The sequence below is a fragment of the Ornithorhynchus anatinus genome, chromosome 3 (genome assembly GCF_004115215.2).
Source record: "Ornithorhynchus anatinus isolate Pmale09 chromosome 3, mOrnAna1.pri.v4, whole genome shotgun sequence".
NCBI classification, from domain to species: domain Eukaryota; kingdom Metazoa; phylum Chordata; class Mammalia; order Monotremata; family Ornithorhynchidae; genus Ornithorhynchus; species Ornithorhynchus anatinus.
Genome location: NC_041730.1, coordinates 73,004,419 through 73,022,052, shown reverse-complemented (window position 1 = coordinate 73,022,052; position 17,634 = coordinate 73,004,419). Strand labels below are relative to the sequence as shown.

Here is a 17,634-nt window from a genome sequence, read left to right as displayed (position 1 = left end):
TCTTTCCATTAGGCCATGCTGCTTCTCTAAGGCCTCCAAAGGCTCTTCTCTAAGGCCATGCACTGACCTGCACCACTTCAAACACTGAGAACATATCTTAGATAAACACACCAAGCCTCTAGTACTCACAGACACAGAGCAGCAAACCGATCGAGTGGGAAAAGGCCAACGGCACAGCTGGCACTGCTCCCAACGGAGGACGTGGAATTCAAACCAAACAGGGTCAAGGAAGGGACTGCAAATGAAGTGTTCCTGAATTTTAAAATATCTGTCAAGAAAGGAGAATTTGCTATTAAATTTTCAAAGAAAATCCCTTCTACAACACAAAACTTGTCCAGTCACTGAATATCTGAAAATACTCACTGCTAGAATCTCATATGTGCATATGTTCTATGTGTTCTACCCAGAAAGCAAAATCTGAGTCTCTATGTAGTCCAGGTGAATACCTGGGGTGCATTGGGTAATTAGCAAAGTATTCTTTCACAAAGCCTGAAGGGAAAATCCAAGGCAGTTTAAAAAGTTATATGACGAATATCCTGCTGGGAAGTTTATGATAATAAAAAATGATTTGGGGAGGTGTAAAATGAAAGGCGTAAAATGACTGCCTTTGAAATAATCAATCAATCCAAACTGCATCCCTATGGCCCCAGGTTACATTTCTATTGCACTGTAATTGTTTCCCGAAAGAACAAAATTTCCCTTAACAACTCGGATTTTCCCAAGAACATTAAACACAGCTCTGAGAGCCAACATTTAGAAGCTTTGCTTTAAATGATAGTCTCACGTTCTGTGACTCACGTGCAGCATAACTAGATGGCCAAGGGAGTTGAACCGCATTAGGCTCATTTGCTTGGAAAGCAGCCCCTTCTTTCCTCAACTTCCCCTTCCGTCAGGCTTGGTGCATTTCCAGCCAGAGGGGAGGGAGGAGCTGCACCAGCTAGTGAAACAAGAAGCTGGGCTACCTGGTCCTGTCCTCCTCTGAGGAAGAACTGGATCGTCATGAAAAATCAATGCTCATCTGAGATCCAGAAATAGATGAGTAGAAGAATAGAATGGAAGCAGGAGGGTGAGAAAGATGTAAGAGTCATTCAGAAAAGCAGAGATGGGACCAGGACGGACTTGTCAGCTGTGTGACTGTGGGCAAGTCACTTAACTTCTCTGTGCCTCAGTTCCCTCATCTGTAAAATGGGGATTAAGACTGTGAGCCCCACGTGGGACATCCTGATTCTCCTGTGTCTACCCCAGCGCTTAGAACAGTGCTCGGCACATAGTAAGCGCTTAACAAATACCAACACTTGGTAGTTGGGTTGAAGGTAATGGGGTCGATCCCCTGGGAGGCAGTAAGTCCTTATTACCTATTTTTAACTGTGATATCAGAGAAACTGAGGGCACTCTAGACCTCAGGATCATGAGGGGTGAAAATCTGACTCTGGAGTGACTCCAGGGGTCAAGCCATGGACTGGGGTTCTGCATCCCCAGCCTTGGAACAGGGGACAGAGTTACTGGCTCTCACATATGCTATGTAAAGTGTGAGAGGGATAGTTCTGCAGGACAACTGTGCTTACTGCAGTGCTCTGCGCACAGTAAGTGCTCAAAAAATACCAATGATTTAACAATTGAAGTTGTCAATAGATACCATTGATTGAGAGGCAATGGGCAGAGCACTATATTAAACAATAATACTACTACTAACAACAATAATATTGATCATGGTATTCATTACATGCAAACTATGCGCCAAGCACTGACATTAAATGCAAATTATGTGCCAAGCACTGAGTTACAGGCTGGAGAAGACACAAGATAATCAGCTCAGATACAGTCCCTGCCCACATGGGGTGCAGAGTCTATGAGGGAAGGAGACTCTTAGTACAGTGCTCTGGCCAGTAAGTGCTCAATAAATACAATTGAATGAGACAGGTTTCTTATGCCCATTTCACAGATGAGGAAACTGAGGCAAAGAGTGCTCAAGCAACCTGTCCAAGATCACACACCAGGTTTACATGGAGGTAGGACTATAACCTGGATCTTCTCATTAGCAGTCCTGTGCTCTCTCCACTAAATCAAGAGACTACCCAACAAATACAATCTTTTACAAACTAATTGGGTAGATTTCTGAGCTGTTCAATTTCAGAGTCTAGATATGGTAGTTTCCACTTACTATCCAAGCACTTATTGAGCACCTACTACCCGCATGCTGTGTATTAATTTCTTGGGAGAAGACAATAGATTTAGAAGACAGAATCCCTGCCTTCGAGGTGCTTACAGTTGACTGAGGGAGAAACAAAATCATTTTCAGAGAGAAAAGAAAATCATATATATAAAATGGGTGGATGTAAGTGCATAAGTACATAGTTGGCACAGAAGTTTTGAAGTGGTAGTAAGGGAGATGTGACTTAGGGAGAAGAAAAATTAATTGTGGGAGGCGTCGTGGAGGAGATGATATTTCGGAAGAGCTTTGAAGATGGGGAGATCTGAGGTTTCGTGCATTTGAAGGGGAAGGGAGCTCCAGGAAGGAGGAAGCGTATGAGCGTGAGGTACAAGGAGAGAGAGATGGGAACGAGGCAAAGTGATTAACTTGAGGGGAACAAAGAGTGTAAGCTGGGGTATTGTGGGAAAAGAGAATGGTTAATTAAGAGTTAGAGAGCTGATGGAATGCCTTGACAATAATGGTCAGGAGTTTTTGTTTAATGTAAGAGGAATGCATAAGTATTGGAGGTTTTGAGGAATGGGAAATGTGTGCAGAAGAGAAATTTAGAAAATAATCCAAGAGGCAAGAGGCAGGTAGAAAAGTGAGCAGGTTGCTGCAGTAATCAGCCAAAATATGACAAGTGGCTCTTGGAATGGAGAGGAAGTAGCAGAAGTGAGAAATTCTGTGGAGGGAAAACTGAAAGGATTAATTTTCAACAGACTAAATATAAGAGTTGAAAGAGAGGGAAGAGTCAATGAAATGCCACAGTTGTAGGAGTTAGAGACAAGGAGGATGGTGGTTTCGTCAACTCTGACGAGAAAGTTAAACGGAGAACATGGATTAATTCAGTTTAAACATATTGAATTTAAGATGCCCCCGGGACATCTACACTTTAAGCTTGTTATGGGCAGGGGACCTGTCTACCCGCTCTGCTCTATTGTACTCTCCCAAGTGCTTAGTACAGTACTGCACACAGTAAGTGCTCATCATTGATGATAATGTCAACCATGGGGAGAAGACCTGCAGGCAACAGGTGGTAGACTGTAACCGATTAGACTGTAAGCCTGTCAAAGGGCAGGGACTGTATCTGTTACCGATTTGTACATTCCAAGCACTTAGTAGAGTGCTCTGCACATAGTAAGCGCTCAATAAATACTATTGAATGAATGAATGGTAGTTGTACCCACGGCAGAGAGGTGGCCTCCCCAAGGGAGTGAGTGTAAAGTGAGTTGTTAAAATTAGAGGCCTTTTGAAAGGCTGAATCAGTCATCAAGGATTCTACTGCTTGGCTAGAAGGAATAAGTGAGTTTGCGGCCTTGCATGCAGGCTCCTCCGGTCTTTCGCCTACCTAAACGAGCCAGGTTTGCCACGTCTTCCCCAGAGCAGGAATCAGGAACACACACAGCGACAATATAGTTTACTCCTCCCTGCAGAAGATAACATGCTTCAGCTTCTTGGCCCAGAGGATGACAATTCTGTAGTTAAAATAATCTAGGACATCTGACAGATGCCGGTTATAAACTAGAGTTAATTAATTTCTCTGAAATTGTCAATAGCCTCTTCATGGTAATAGAAACCAGTTCATCAATCACAAGGAAAAGCAAGTTTTCATAGATTTTACTAAGAATACATTCAATGACAAGATTTCCTGGGCAGGAACATAAAATATTACCTGACAGATAAAAAAATGAAGGGATTATTTTACCCAAAGAACTTTTGTATCTGTGCTTGACATTTTGCTTTTGATTCTGAACCATTAATCCATTCTGCAAATACTCTAAAAATTGTGTTCATATTGATTAAATGATATAATAATAATAATTCAAAGGCTCCGCCACCACTAAATGAATATATGATGTCAACCTTGCCGTCTCCCATGATTACCATTTGTACCTCAATTTTATACTGGACTGTTCTAAAGCTTGCAAAATATCAGTAAAACCAATTTTCTTTCCTTTCATTTTTTAACATTTGGGCTCAAGAAACAGGATTTTCTTCTTTTCTTTCTGTAACTGTGAAAATCTGAATCTCAAGGTGATTACATCATTATCGCCAACAGGCTATTGGGTGTCCCGTTGTTGGGCAGAGATTGTCTCTATCTGTTGCCAAACTGTACATTCAAAGCGCTTAGTACAGTGTTCTGCACACAGTAAGTGCTCAATAAATACAATTGAATGAATTGAATGAACTGCAACCAAAAAGATGTTCTGGGGCCAATAATGCATGCAGAAACACAGTACTGGGTGGTGTACGGAGATGGTGTTCTTATCGTACTGGGAGCCTACTGATGATGATGGCATTTGTTAAGTGTTTACTAAGTGTCGAGCTCTGTTCTAAGCTCTAGGGTAGATACAAGCAAATCAGGTTGGACACAATCCCTGTCCCACGTGGGGCTCACAGTCTTAATCCCCAGTCTACAGATGAAGTAACTGAAGCACAAAGAAGTGAAGTGATTTGCCCAAGGTCACACAGCAGACAAGCGGCACAGTCGGGATTAGAAACCAGGTACTTCTGACTCCCCGGCCCGTGCTCTACCCACTAGGCCATGCTGCTTCATACTAGTGGCAGGGGACTTAAAGAGGCACCTACTGGCAGGGTAGTGATATACCAGGTGCTTGTGGAAACCGAGGCTCTGGGCCTTCAGTCCTCATCCTCAATTACTATGTCCCCTCAAAAGCATAGGTGTCACTTGTGAATCCTTCGGGAGAGTGGGGTGATGAAGAATCCCAGCCCTCCTTAGACCAACCAGGAAAGTGTACTTTTCTCCTCAGAAACACGGTTTGAGCACGTGTTGCTGAAATTACCCGGTGCCACAAGATGAGGGAACGATAATTTAGAGGTGATCACAGAGCTTATGCCTTTACAGCTTAGCTTCCAGGAAGGTAGACCACAAAGTGGGGGACTTAATAAGAATTCGTCCTCGAATGCAGGTTTTTGGGAACATGTCTGTTTGTTATATTGTACTCTCCCGAGCACTTAGTACAGTGCTTTGCACACAGTAAGCACTCGATAAATATGACTCAATGAATTGAATGAATGGGTTCTTCAGAAAGTGGGTGGAGCTGCGTTTTCATATTTTATTTGAATTTGCAAAAGATCTTAATATGCTAGAAAACTAGCTAACAACTCCTTTCCAAAGTAAATCAGGATTTTGCCATCCCAACTTTGGTATTCACTTGCTCTACCTTGCCCGAACTCAGTTCTGCCATCAGTCCAACAGGAAGTATTCTACTGGCCTATCTAATAATGTTGGTATTTGTTAAGTGCTTACTATGTGCTGAGCACTGTTCTAAGTGCTGGGGTAGATACAGGCTAATCAGGTTGTCCCACCTGGGGTTCACAGTCTTCATCCCCATTTTACAGATGAGGTAAATGAGGCACAGAGAAGTTAAGTGACTTGCCCAAAGTCACCCAGCTGACAAGTGGCGGAACCGGGATTAGAACCCACGACCTCTGACTCCTAAATCCGTGCTCTTTCCACCCTAAGCCACCGAAGGGTTGTGATGGGAATCAATTTGCAGAGCACTTTGACAAAGTTAATGTAAATGTTGAAGAGTGAAATCCCTAGGAGTCATTTTTCACAGAAAGGCACAGTCAATGGGGTTATAGAAAACTGCATTCATTGCCTGGCACTCCTTTGCAATTCACCAGCATTTACAGTGTTCAGCCAAGGTTTCCATGGATGCAAAATAAATTAAAGCTGCAAAGATGACGATTAACATACCTGCTGCATTTGAAGCTTGCAGTACTGCCCCTGGAAGTTCCCAAGAGGCGCTCTGGCAGACAGACACTCGCTGTAAGACCCGAGCCTGTCTGTGTTTCCACTAAGTACATTGCTACCAAGTTTTCCCACAGAGTCATACACTGTATAAAGAAAACAAAAAGACTTTATGTAAACCCAGCTACTGGTAAAATCATTCATTCATTCAGTAGTATTTATTGAGTGCTTACTATGTGCAGAGCACTATCTAAGCAATTGGAATGTACAATTTGGCAACAGATAGAGACCATCCCTGCCCAATGACGGCCTCATAGCCAAATTGGGGGAGACAGACGGCAGAGCAAAACAGAATGCAACAAAAACAAGACAACATTATCACGTTAAAGAGAATCAAGGGGATGTACACCTCATTAATAAATAGGGCAATAAAAATATATACAAATGAGCACAGTGCTGAGGGAAGGGGAAGCGGGAGGGGGAGGAGCAGAGGGCGGAGGGGGAACAGAGGGAAAAGGGGATAGCTCAGTCTGGGAAGGCCTCTTGGAGGAGGTGAGCTAAATCAGAAGTGAAAGGCAGTGGGGATGGGCTGGAACGTGGTTCCGGGAAAACAACGAGCACCGGAATGCCATTCCGGTATGAATTATTTGGAAGTGTTGAACCTCATTCTGTTGCGTCTATCAATAGTATTTATTGAGCATTTGTGGGCAGAGTCCTGAACTCAGCACTTGGAAGAGTACCAAGGAGTAAGTAGACATGATCCTTACATTCAAGGAGCTTACAGTCTAGTGGAGAAAACAGGTAGGAGGAAGCAATTACAGGAAGCAAAACAGTAAAGCTTATAGACATGAGTGCTGTGGGGAATGAGGAGGTATCTAGTAATAATAAAAATAATAATAATATTTGTGGTATTTATTAAGTGCTTACTATATGCCAGACACTGTTCCAAGTGCTGGGGTACAAGATAATTGGGTTGGATCCAGTTCCTGACCCGGATAAGGCTCACAGTCTTAATCCCCATTTTTCAGATGAGGGAACTGAGGGACAGAGAAGTGACTTGCCTATTGTCACACAGGACACGAGTGGCAGGGCCGCAATTAGAACCTAGGTCCTTCTGACAACCAGGCCCGTGCTCTATTCACTAGGTCACGCTGCTTCTTGAGTAAACGTTTATGGGGTGCAGACTCAAATGCACAGGTGATGCAGAAGGGTGAAAAACAGGGTGGGGAAATGAGAGATTAGTCAGGGCAGGCTTCCTAGAGGAGAAGCCATTTTAAGACTTAATCCAGACCAGGGAGAGAAGCACATAATAAGTGGCTACTCCCACATGTGTCAGGAACCCCCGTGGCATTGGCACAGTTTCCCCTACTGCCCGGGCCAATCAATCAATCAACGGCATTTACTGAGCACTTCACTAAGGGCAGGGTGCCCACCGTGTTGTCTGTTCCCAAAGCTACCTTGGCCCGGCTCTGCAGGTGAGGGAGGGGAGCACCAACCCACCACCAAAGTTGCTTCAACCCTTTAACCGGCCATCAGGTGAGCAGCGGTGTGGAGTGGGCGTGCATCATTGGGTCATAGGTGTCCTGTGTCAGGCTCCATGTGCATTGATGGCAGCAGTGGGTAGTGTGAGAGCTGCCATCAGGGCAGCAGGGACGAGGATGAGACTGAGGGAGATTGAGAAAGGGAGCAAGCGGTAGCCAAGTTGCCTTTTACTTCATTGGGCAGCTACACCTACTGGGTACAGGGAACTGAACTAGGTGCTTGGCATTGTGAAAAGGATGCTCTCCTGTCTCAGACACCACAGTTACCCACTGCCGAGATTTGAAGCTCTTGAACGTCCCGGTACAAAATCCTTTTACTTTCACACCTAATCGAAAAATAATTATGGGGTTCCTGAGCTACTGTCCAACTGGGATGAAGGCTTTAAAAATAATTTTAAAATGTCAGGCAAGTCTCCCTGCTCTCTCTATTGCCCATCTATCCAACCATCCTAGCTTTCTACCTATATTCCCAATTGGTGCCCTTTTCTGTCCTTGGCTATTTATCTGACCTATGGGGGTGTTGGGGGTGGGGGGTGGGGTGTGTGTGTGTGAGATAGAGAGAGAGACAGAGAGAGTGAGAGAGAGAAAGAGAGAGAGAAAGAAAGAGAGAGAAAAAAAAAGAGAGAGAGAGGGTGTTGGTGTAGAGTAGAAAGGGAAAGAGAATAAAATAAATCTGGAATGGGAGAGAAATGCAAAGGGAAGGGATGGCAAGTAAGTTAAGGAGAACTGGAAGGAGGGAGGGAAAGGGGGAGAGAGAGAGAGAGGGAGAGACCGACACTGTGACAGAGACCATGATAGGGCGGAGGGGGGAGACAGGGAGAGACTGTGATGGGGGGTGGGGGGGAGGACACCCTGCCCTCCTCCTTCTGTCTCCCCTTCCTCTCCTCTATCACCTGTCTTAATAGTTAAGTTGGTGCAGCTGCTCTTCTAAATAAGCAGCATGGTTTAGTGGATAAAGCATGGATCTGGGACTCAGAAGGACCTGGATTCTAATCCTGACTCTGCCACATGTCTGCTGGGTGCCCTTGGGCAAGTCACTTCACTTTTCTGGGCTTCAGTTACCTCATCTGTAAAATGGGGATTAAGAGTGGGAGCCCCATGTGGGACAGGGACTGTGTCCAACCTAATTTGTTTCTACTCCAGTGCTTAGGACATAGTACCACTAACAAGTGCTTAACAAGTACACTTATTATTATTATTATTAAATAAGGGATCTCTTTTGTCCCACTGGCAAAGGTCTTTCTTGTTCTCAGGCCATTGGTCATAAAGCAGGGCAGCCTCCTCCCTTAAATGTGATGGAAGCTGTACAAGGTGGCAGTAATCATGCTGGCAGCCCTTACACCTGTTTGGAAATTCTCCAGCTACTGCACTGAGAAACCCTGTAAGTTCTAGCCTTTAACAAAATCACATAAATATCAAGTGTTAGACAGCCAAGTTTTCATAAGTCTTTCACAGTGATAGAGTATGCTCAGTTCACATTCTCTGGGAAACTTGTGTGGAGAATGAAAGTGTTTGTTTTAATCTTGTCACATTTTCTTTAAATAGGAACTGAAAAAGCTGAAGGATTTGATTTACTTTTGAAGCAAGTCTATACTGGAAATTACCAATATGAAGTTATATAAAGATTTTCATTTTCTTCTCAAAAGACTTATCAATGTTCTAAAATAAACTTTTAAATCACATTTGGGGGAAATCACTTTGGAGAGCAATTATATCACACTATAAATGAAGAATATCATTCATGGGAATGCATTTTCATCCACTGGATTTACTTTTCTAAAAATAATCACTTCATTTTAGATGTATCCTGTCTCTTCCACTTAGTTTGGACAGACCTGTAATAAGAGACTAGCACAAGAATATATTTCTAACTTCACCATCCTTTATTCACCCTTTAAAAAGTGCTAGGTGCTAAACCAAACATCTCTCTTTTACTCCTTTTTCTAGTTTTTTTATAAGGCATTTGTTAAATGCTTAGCATGTGCCAGGAATTCTATAAAGTGCTGGAGTAGATACAAGAATCAAGGTTGGACAAAATTCCTCACACATGCAGTTTACAGCTAAATCAGAGGAAATAGGATTTAATCACATTTTACAGATGAGGTAACTGAGGCACAGAGAAGTTCACTGACTTGCCCATGGGCACATAGCAGAGAGGCAGAGCTGAGATTATTACTCAGATCCTCTGACACAAAAGGTTAAATGACTTGCCCAAGATTAGATAGCAAGAAAGTGGCAGGCCCAGGATTAGAAGCCAGGTCCTATGACTCCCAGGCCTGGACTCCTTAGAGTAGACCACGCTGTTGCCAATTTTTCTCATAATCATTAAAAAGCCTAAGCAAAACTAAGTCTCCCCCAATTAGACTGTAAGCCCGTCAAAGGGCAGGGACTGTATCTGTTGCCGATTTGTACATTCCAAGCACTTAGTAAAGTGCTCTGCACATAGTGAGTGCTCAATAAATACTATTGAATTGAATGAATGAATGAAGTACAGAGTTTGGAGCATGTATGATAAAATCCTGCCTGACTCTACCTTCTGCAACGCATCTAGACACATGACTGGCATAATTTGACAGATGGTTAAATCTGGGCACATGAAATTTGAGGGGGGCTAAGGGATGTGAAAACGATTGTAGTGGTGATTTTTAGTGGTTCTGACATCTACCTTTTGAAAAGTTTAATTTATATATCCTTCAAAATATGAGACAATGAATGTTCTACATTATAAGTGGGAAGAAGTGTGGCCTAGTGGAAAAAGCACAAGCCTGGGAGTCAGAGGCCCTGGATTGTGATCTGAGTTCATCCACTTGCTTTCTATCTAATCTTGGGCAAGTCACTTAACTTCTTTGTGCCTCAGTTTCCTCAACTGCAAAATGAGGATTCAAAAACCTGTTCTCTCTCTTAGACTGTGAGCCCAATATGGGACATGGACTGTGTCCAACCTGATTGACTTGTATCTATACCAGGGCTTGACACATAGTATTCACTTAATAGATACCATTAAAAAACCCGTGATTTTTGCCACTGTTGGGTTGAAACCTTCCCTTCCAAATCAACTTGAAGTGTCGATATTTTGCTTATAAAAAGTACGCCACAGCAAGTGGATATTTGCACTGTGCTAAGTAGTAGTCATTATCACTATGATTAAACAATAATGATTATATTAATTTTTATATATAGAATATCAGTACCATAATAATTATACTAAGGCTGGGTAATTGTTACATGTGTCTATAAGTGGCAGATTTATGTTAGCATTTGGGTTTTACAATATAGGGATAAAATATTATAGTTATTTCTTCAGGTAATTCTGTTAATAATAAAAATAATATTTATCAAGCGTTATGTTCCAAGCACTGTTCTAAAAACTGTGGTAGGTACAAGATAATAAGATTGTCCCATATGGGGCTTACAGTCTCAATCCCCATTTTACAGATGAGGTAAATGAGGCACAGAGAACTGAAGTGACTTGCCCAAAGTCACTCAGCTGATTAGTGGCAGAGCCGGGATTAGCTCCCACAACCTCTGATTCCCACATCTGTGCTCTTTCCACTAAGCCATGCTGCTTCTCTAGTATTTGTTAAGCACTTACTATGTGCCAAGCACTGTCCTAAGAAGAGAAGGAGCATGGCTTAGTGGAAAGAGCACGGGCTTGGGAGTCAGAGGTCATGAATATTCAGGTTGTCCCAGGTGGGGCTCACAGTATTAATCCCCATTTTACAGATGAGGTAACTGAAGCACAGGTTAAGTGACTTGCTCAAGGCCACACAGCAGACAAGTGGCAGAGGCAGGATTAGAACTCATGACCTTCTGATTCCCAGGCCTGTGCTCTATCCACTATGCCATGCTGCATTGAGGTCAAGGCTGACCAGGTACATCTAGATGTGGGGGAAACTAACTCTGGCTCTGTTGGAATGGAACTGCCCTAGCCTGTTGTCATGTAAATTGTCAGGTCAAATGCTTACCCTTTAACCACTTGATACTCACCTCACTCTCAACCCCACAGCACTTACATACCTAACCAAAGTTTATATTAATGCCTGTCTCCCCTTCTAGACTGTAAACTCATTACGGGCAGGGAACCTAACTAACAACTCAGATGTTTTATACTCTGCCAAGCTCTTAGTATAGTTCTCTGTGCACAGTAAGCACTCAATAAATACCACTGATTGATGTAAAGGGAATTCATTCCTTCATGAGTGTTTACTGAGTTTGCAGAACATGGTGCTAAACACGTGAGAGCCTGTCTTGTCTTATGCTGTCGAGTCGTCTCCGGCCCATAGCAACTCCACAGACACATCTCTCCCCAGGATGCCCTGTCTCCACCTGCAATCGTTCTGGTAACATATCCACAGAGTTTTCTTGGTAAAAATAGGGAAGTGGTTTACCATCGCCCTCTTTCATGCGGTAAACTTGAGTCTCCACCTTTGATTCTCTCCCATGGCGCTGCTGTCCAACACAGGTGGGTTTTGACTTGTGGCAGATTGTCTTCCACTCGTCACCACTGCCCAAGCTAGAAATGGAATGGGTAAGCCTCTGCTTGACTCTCCCTCTTTTAGTCAAGACTGGTAGAGTACTGGAAACTCTCCAGGTACGACCTTGAGAGGGGCCATGAGCACTTATGATAGCAGTAAAAGACTTGGCCTCTATTCTGGATCTGTCTCCCCCGACTAGAGTGTAAGCCCGTCAATGGGCAGGGATTGTCTCTATCTGTTGCCAAATTGTACATTCCAAGCGCTTAGTACAGTGCTCTGCACATAGTAAGCACTCAGTAAATACTATTGAATGAATGGAGGAATTTACAATCCTACAGAATGACTGGCCATCCCCGCCCAGCTGACTCCAGCTCTGTCTTTCTAATCTGAACAAGCAGAAGCAGGGAGCATGTTTGCACTCAATCAGAATCTAGGTCTGGAGAGCCAGAACGGTTCTGCCTAGTGGAAGGAACACTATCTAGGAGTCAGAGAGCTCCTGGGTTCTAATCCTGACTCTGCCACTTGCCTGCTGGGTCACCTTGGACAAAGTCACTTAACATCTCTGTGCCTCATTTCCTCATCTGTAAAATGGGGATTCAATTCCTCTTCTCCCTAACACTTGGGCTGTGAGCTCCATGTGGAACAGGGACTATGTCCGATCTGATTAATTTATATCTATCCCAGTGCTTAGAACAATGCTGACACATAGTAACCTCATAAGCATAATAATCAGTGGGACTCCAAGACCTTGCCAATAGGCAAATCAATTGATAGCTTGTGCCCAACTCTCTCAGGCACTTCTGAGGGCAGCTGTCACATAGAGCTTTGTCCTGGCCAAGCCAAGCTAAATTCAGGCCAGTTCTGGAGAACTTAAGGAAGCATCCTCTTCCTGCTGTCTGGTCCCAACAGCTAACTAGGCAAACAGAAAGTAGGGTAGGGGGCTAAAGACATATTTAACCCCTTCCTGCAGTTCTACCATGTACCGGCTGTGTGACCTTGGGCAAATCACTTCACATCTCTGTGCCTCAATTCCCTCATCTGCAAAATGGGGATTCAATGCCTGTTCTCCTACTTAGACTGTGAGCCCATGTGGTACCGGGTAATTTTGTTTCTACTGGTCATCTTGTCTCTACCCCAGCACTTAGCACAGTGCTTGGCACACAGTAAACACTTAATAAATGCCATTATTATTATTAGCCATAATAGTACTATGATAATGCCTGCATTCTAGGGTTACCTTTCCCAGGGGCCACCCTGAGCTGCCTCTCAACACACAAGCCATGTTTTCCACTAAATGGCTGCCTGATGCAGGCAAACTGGAAAAAAAATGGAGAATTAGGAGCCTGGGCCCCAGTGGAATCAGATGCCTTGAAAATGGACTCAGATGATTGCCTAGTGGTTAGAACATGGGCCTGGGAATCAGAAGGACTTGAGTTCTAATCCTGGCTCCACCACTAATCTGCTGGGTGACCTTGGGCAAGTCACTCCACTTCTTAGTGCCTCAGGTCCCTCACTTGTAAAGTGGGGATTAAGACTGTGAGCCCTGTGTGGGATAGGGGCTGTGTCCAACCCAATTATCTTGAATCTACTTCCGAGCGTACAACAGTGGCTGGAACATAGTAAGTACTCAATAAATACCAAAGTTATTATTATTAGATGAGCAAGAGCCCTTGATACCTTGCCCTTGGTTGAGTTCTTCCAGCCAGGTGAAGTGGAGAAAGGACTCTGCCAACACAGATGCTTAACTTCGGAAATCTCACATCTATTTCAAGTCGGAGGACCTCAAGAAATCCCTTCATCTGGGAAGGAGAAAGCTCTGATCTCCTTTTCGGTCTGGGAGGTTTGACATAGGTGAATAGGTTTTAGGGCTCGTGATTGAGGTTGACATTTTCTGGGTTCTTCGGAGGTGGTAGACTTCTTTTTTGTTGGGATTGAACCGTGTTTTTTTCGCTCTTGAACACTGATGCAAACTGCCCTTTTACAATCATATTCTTAATTAACTTTGGTTGCATCCCTTAGAGACCTAAGGGCATAGGTGCCTTCAAAATTAAAATGAATGACTTCAATTATGAGGATGAAGAATAGTGCACAGTAAATGCTTAGCAGCATCTGCTATTTCAGATAACGGGTTAGTGGGTTCAAGTTTTCCATTTTCAAAATATTAAAAACAACTCATTTCAATTATGTTAGACTAATTGGCACCCAGATTTTTCCTTTCCCACAGTACAGCAAGGATGCAGAGATGCTCTGACATACAGTGGTCTGGTGCCTGTGTTGGGGCAGGAAAGGGCACAGGGTTAACCAAATTCACTCCTCTAAGCATGCCAAAATTTTCATTTGCCTTGAGGTTAGAGGCAGCTGGACCTTCTGAAATGCTCTAACAAAGTTCAAGAGCCCAGGAAAATGACATTAAAAATTATTTTGATAAGGAGACTTGAAAATGTTACTAGTGTTATACCCAGGAGAGTGATGTTTACTCACTCTACATCATGTGAAACAGCATCACTGTTCCTACAAGACTACAACATAAAATACTGTCACAGTACGGACAGGGCGATGAAATCCACGAAAGAGTAGAATCCTACATTCAGCCATTAGCTGCCATCAGAACGAACCTTGGACCAGAGCTGCAAACAAGGGTGTTGCCTCTCATAGCTGCTCTGTACTCTACCTTCTCTGCATCCTCTTGTGGGGGCGGCTATGGTTAGAGGAAAAAGTCTGAAGAAAGATGGTAAGAGGAGGAGAGAAGTGTAATATTCCCTAAATAAACAGTGGGCTCAATTTATGAAGATGCCTCAGAGGATGAAAGCTCCAATAATGAGCTGTGGGGAGGGCACGAGAAGCCATTATCAATCAGTCAATGATATTTACTGAGTGTTTACTGGGGGCAGAACACTGTACTAAGTGTCTGGGAGAGGACAATACAAGAGATGGTAGACACGTGATCTGCCCATAATGAGTTTACAGTCTAGAATTCCCACTAGTACGTATGAATTCTCCCTTCCACAAAGTATCCAGGGGAAAGCAGAAGTCTGAACTCCATGATTCTTTGCCCCACTCTCTCCCCTCAACCACCACCTTAAAGGGCTCTCCTTCTACCACCAACCAAGATGTGGGGATGACCCCAAGAATCACGCTTCCCCACACTTGGATGATTGCTGCAACTTTGATGCCCTGGGAAACAGGGACCTTCTCATTATTATTATTATTACTAATAATAATTATTGTGCTATTTGTTAAGTGCTATGTGCCGGGCACTGTGCTAACCACTGGGGTGAATACAAGCAAATCAGGTTGGACACAGTCCATGTCCCACATGGGGCTCACAGCCTTACTCCCCATTTTTACAGATGAGGAAACTGAGGTCCAAAGAAGTGAAGTGATTTGCCCAAGGTCATAGAGCAGACAAGTAGTGAAGCCAGGATTAGAACGCAGGTCCTTGTGACTTCCAGGACAGTGCTCTATCCACTAGACCATGCTGCTTGTTTCCAACCTTAGATTTTTTATTTTTTTTAACCACACCTTGATCCTACCTCTCCCATCGGCTAGGCCCCCATCCTCGTGTCTGGAGTACCACTTGTAACTCTGCAAGGTCATAACATTCCCCATCTTAAGAGTCCTGCTGAAAACGCTAGGCACTTAATAGGTATTTCCCTATTAAATTCCACTATCCCAACACCATCCTTAGGATTTATGAATCTCTTGATTTACACATACCATTTATTTACTCATTTTTCTAAACTCATGCCAAGTGAGCTCCTAGTGAGCAGGGAGCATGTTACTTCACGGTTTTGTTCTTCCAACATCTTTGGTTTGGTACATGGTACCAACTAGGCACTCAATAAATACTAATATTACTATTCCAACCAGTTGTGTCTAGGCTTTTCCTCCTGCTTCCACTGAATGTCTAAAATATGTGTTCATTTGCTTCCTCAGAAAAGTTGTAGGTTCCTTGAGGGTAGGGATTCTGTCTTTTATTTTTACTGTTCTATCACAAGCACTCATTACAGTGTTCGACCCTTATAATTATAATATATAATTATAGTTCAATAATACTACTGAATGAATGATGCAGCGAGGCCAAGTGGAAAGAGCATAAGCCTGGGAGTCAGAACACCTGGGCAAGTCACCTAACTTCTCTGAACCTTAGTTTCCCCATCTTTAAAATGGGGATTCAATGCCTGTTCTCCCTTCTATTTAGTAATAATAATAATGTTGGTATTTAAGCACTTACTGTGTGTCAAGTACTGTTCTAAGTGCGGGGGTAGATACAAGATGATCAGGTTGTCCCACGTGGGGTTCACAGTCTTCATCCCCATTTTACAGATGAGATAACTGAGGCACAGAGAAGTTAAGTGACTTGCCCAAGGTCACACAGCTGACAAATGCCAAAGCTGGTATTAGAACCCACGACCTCTGACTCCCAAGCCTGTGCTCTTTCCACTAAGTCATGCTGTTTCTCAGAGCAGGCTTACTTACTTACAGACTTACAAATACAATGGAGTATGAGCCCCATTTGGGATAGGGACAGTGTCCAATCTGATTATCTTGGTCCTTACCCCAGTACTTAGAACAGTGCTTGGCACATAGTAAGCACTTAAATACCATTAATATCATCACATGAATGAATGATAACCAGATACTCCTTACCTATGGTTCAAATGAGGAGAATCAATTTATATTCCAAACAGGGAACGCATCTACCCACTCTGTTATATTGTACTCTCCCATGCGTTTAGAACAGTTCTCTGCACAAAGCAAGTGCTCAATAAATATGACTGGTTGATTTCCACTGTGAAGCACCAAACACATTAGCATACTTCTTCCAGAGTAGCTTTAGCAGCAAAGAGAATAATAAACACTGCCTGAATAGCCAGAATTCATCATGAACATGGCACCAACCCCAGAGAAGCCTGCATAATATAAAGCTCTTCATTTCAACATTTTGAATGCCAACACATTTAACAAATAGAACGCCTGTCTCCGAAAACAGTTCAACCCTTCTTGAACTCCCTGATTGGATTCCCCGTCACTCATGCTTTTACCTCCTGAAATCAAAAGTTATCATCTGGTTCTTCAGCATAATATGAATAATTAGACTAGGATAAGGCTTGTCTTTCTTTAGTAGTCTTAATTTTCCTTTCAAAAGTTTTAAGTGCTATTCTAAAAAATTACTAGCATGAGCAACTGCATGGCTGCATGCCTGTTCCCCATTCTACAGGTGGGGAAACTGAAGTGCAGAGAAATTAAGTGTCTTGCCCAGTTCCTCTGATTCCCAGGCCCATTCTCTTCCCACTGTTCTATGTCAGTTTACATACCTTTCCAATCACCAAACATGGAAAAAAGAGCCTACTTACTTCTTATGGCATATGCTTTAGGATCCATTGAATTCAAATCAGAAAGAAATTCATCAGTGTCTTGCAAGCATTTTAGAGAAATATTTCTTGCAGATGATGTATAGGGCAATAGAAGAGGCAGCAAAAGTGACAGAAAACTGGATACCATCATTTCTTCCCTTTTTCTGGCTCTCTACACCACTTGCTGAGGCAATATTGCATTTTTATGCAACCATGGCCATTTCACATGCATCAGAGAAAAACATGATACTTCTTTCTCTTTTAACATGCATAGACAGGTTGTTGTTTTTTAAACATCTGCAGTGACCACGATGAACAAAGAATAAAAGCAATTTATACCCTAATTTGCTGT

General features: G+C 43.1%; 1 protein-coding gene and 1 non-coding gene across 2 annotated transcripts in view; both read right to left on the bottom strand.

Annotated features, from left to right (window-relative positions):
• Window positions 1-17,430, bottom strand: part of LOC100080129 (O-acyltransferase like protein) — a 40,403-nt gene extending 22,973 nt beyond the window's left edge. Inside the window, exons 1-4 of the mRNA XM_029059865.1 lie at window positions 17,283-17,430; window positions 5,916-6,055; window positions 3,540-3,618; window positions 130-268 (exon numbers count right to left, since the gene is read on the bottom strand). Of these exons, the coding sequence (XP_028915698.1) occupies window positions 130-268; window positions 3,540-3,618; window positions 5,916-6,055; window positions 17,283-17,430 (506 nt within the window). The remainder of the gene's footprint in view (window positions 1-129; window positions 269-3,539; window positions 3,619-5,915; window positions 6,056-17,282) is intronic.
• LOC114810405 lies at window positions 11,923-12,059 on the bottom strand. Its single transcript, XR_003758105.1, has one exon. It is a non-coding gene; the product is annotated as a small nucleolar RNA SNORA7 (small nucleolar RNA).
• Window positions 17,431-17,634: the final 204 nt, after the last annotated feature.